The sequence below is a fragment of the Tupaia chinensis genome, unplaced genomic scaffold, assembly GCF_000334495.1.
Source record: "Tupaia chinensis unplaced genomic scaffold, TupChi_1.0 Scaffold143620_1, whole genome shotgun sequence".
NCBI classification, from domain to species: Eukaryota; Metazoa; Chordata; class Mammalia; order Scandentia; family Tupaiidae; genus Tupaia; species Tupaia belangeri.
The window spans coordinates 139,510-140,430 of NW_006203468.1; the positions used below are offsets into that span (position 1 = coordinate 139,510).

The following is a 921-nucleotide window of genomic DNA, read 5'->3' on the forward strand; positions in this document are numbered from 1 at the left end:
GTCTGTTTTTTTAACCTATCCATTGACGATGAGACAGACTGTAGTGGCTCCTCTGAATTTGACTCTTAGACATTAGACTGAAGTAAAGGGAAGAGGTTGTGACCTATCTATAGAGATTAGGAAGGGTCTCTGACAGATGTTCTGTACATCCAAGTGGCCCACTTTCAATGTCGGATGGCCACCCGAGGGCTCATTTGATCTCATAACTGTTTTTGCCGTTAAAGACATTATTTTTCAGAAAGGACCAGGAAGTCATCCAGATCACCAGCCGTACATCATCGTCTGGCAAGACCTGATACAAAATCCTCCCACCTGGGTCTGGCCCTGGATTCCCAGGCATCACCCTGATCACCTGACCCCCCTCACTCTCACCCTCCTCCTCCAACCGGGAGGGAGCATAGGACCCTGGTGTCCTGCCTGAACCAGCCCCCCCCCACCGCAACATGGCCGCCTCCCAGGCCCCAGCCCTGACCAACACCTGCCCCTCAGCGTGTGCTTTGTTCACAGCCAGGCTGGGGCCCCCCCGCAGGCGGGGGTGCTGCACCAGGGCGCGGGCGGAGGAAGTGTTGCATAATCCCGCCAGCAGCGGGGCGGGGGCGGAGTGCGGGTCACCCTGGAGACACCGGCCACCACCCGGAGTTCGGCCCCTGACCCCTCAGTGGGACGCTCACCGGGAAGTTGCAGGTTGCTCGGGCCGGGAACGCCCATGGCCCGCCCCGGCGCCCGCACAGCCCCCTACCCAGTGGGCGCGGGCGACGGGTGGGCGTGGACACTGGGATGCCTGGAGAGCGCACGCTCTGCTGCCATCCCCAGTGACCTTGAATTTATTCGGTGCAAAATGCAGGGTGTGCTTGTAATTTCCCGTGCTGTGCTGATCTTGGGAGAAACACTGGATGATAAACTAACACGAACATGGACTTC

General features: G+C 58.8%; 1 protein-coding gene across 1 annotated transcript in view; it reads right to left on the reverse strand.

The window, feature by feature from the left end:
* Positions 1 to 667: 667 nt before the first annotated feature.
* Positions 668 to 921, reverse strand: part of LOC102499020 (transcription intermediary factor 1-beta-like) — a 15,018-nt gene continuing 14,764 nt past the window's right edge. Inside the window, 1 exon segment of the mRNA XM_014582477.1 lies at positions 668 to 876. Within this exon segment, the coding sequence (XP_014437963.1) occupies positions 668 to 876 (209 nt within the window).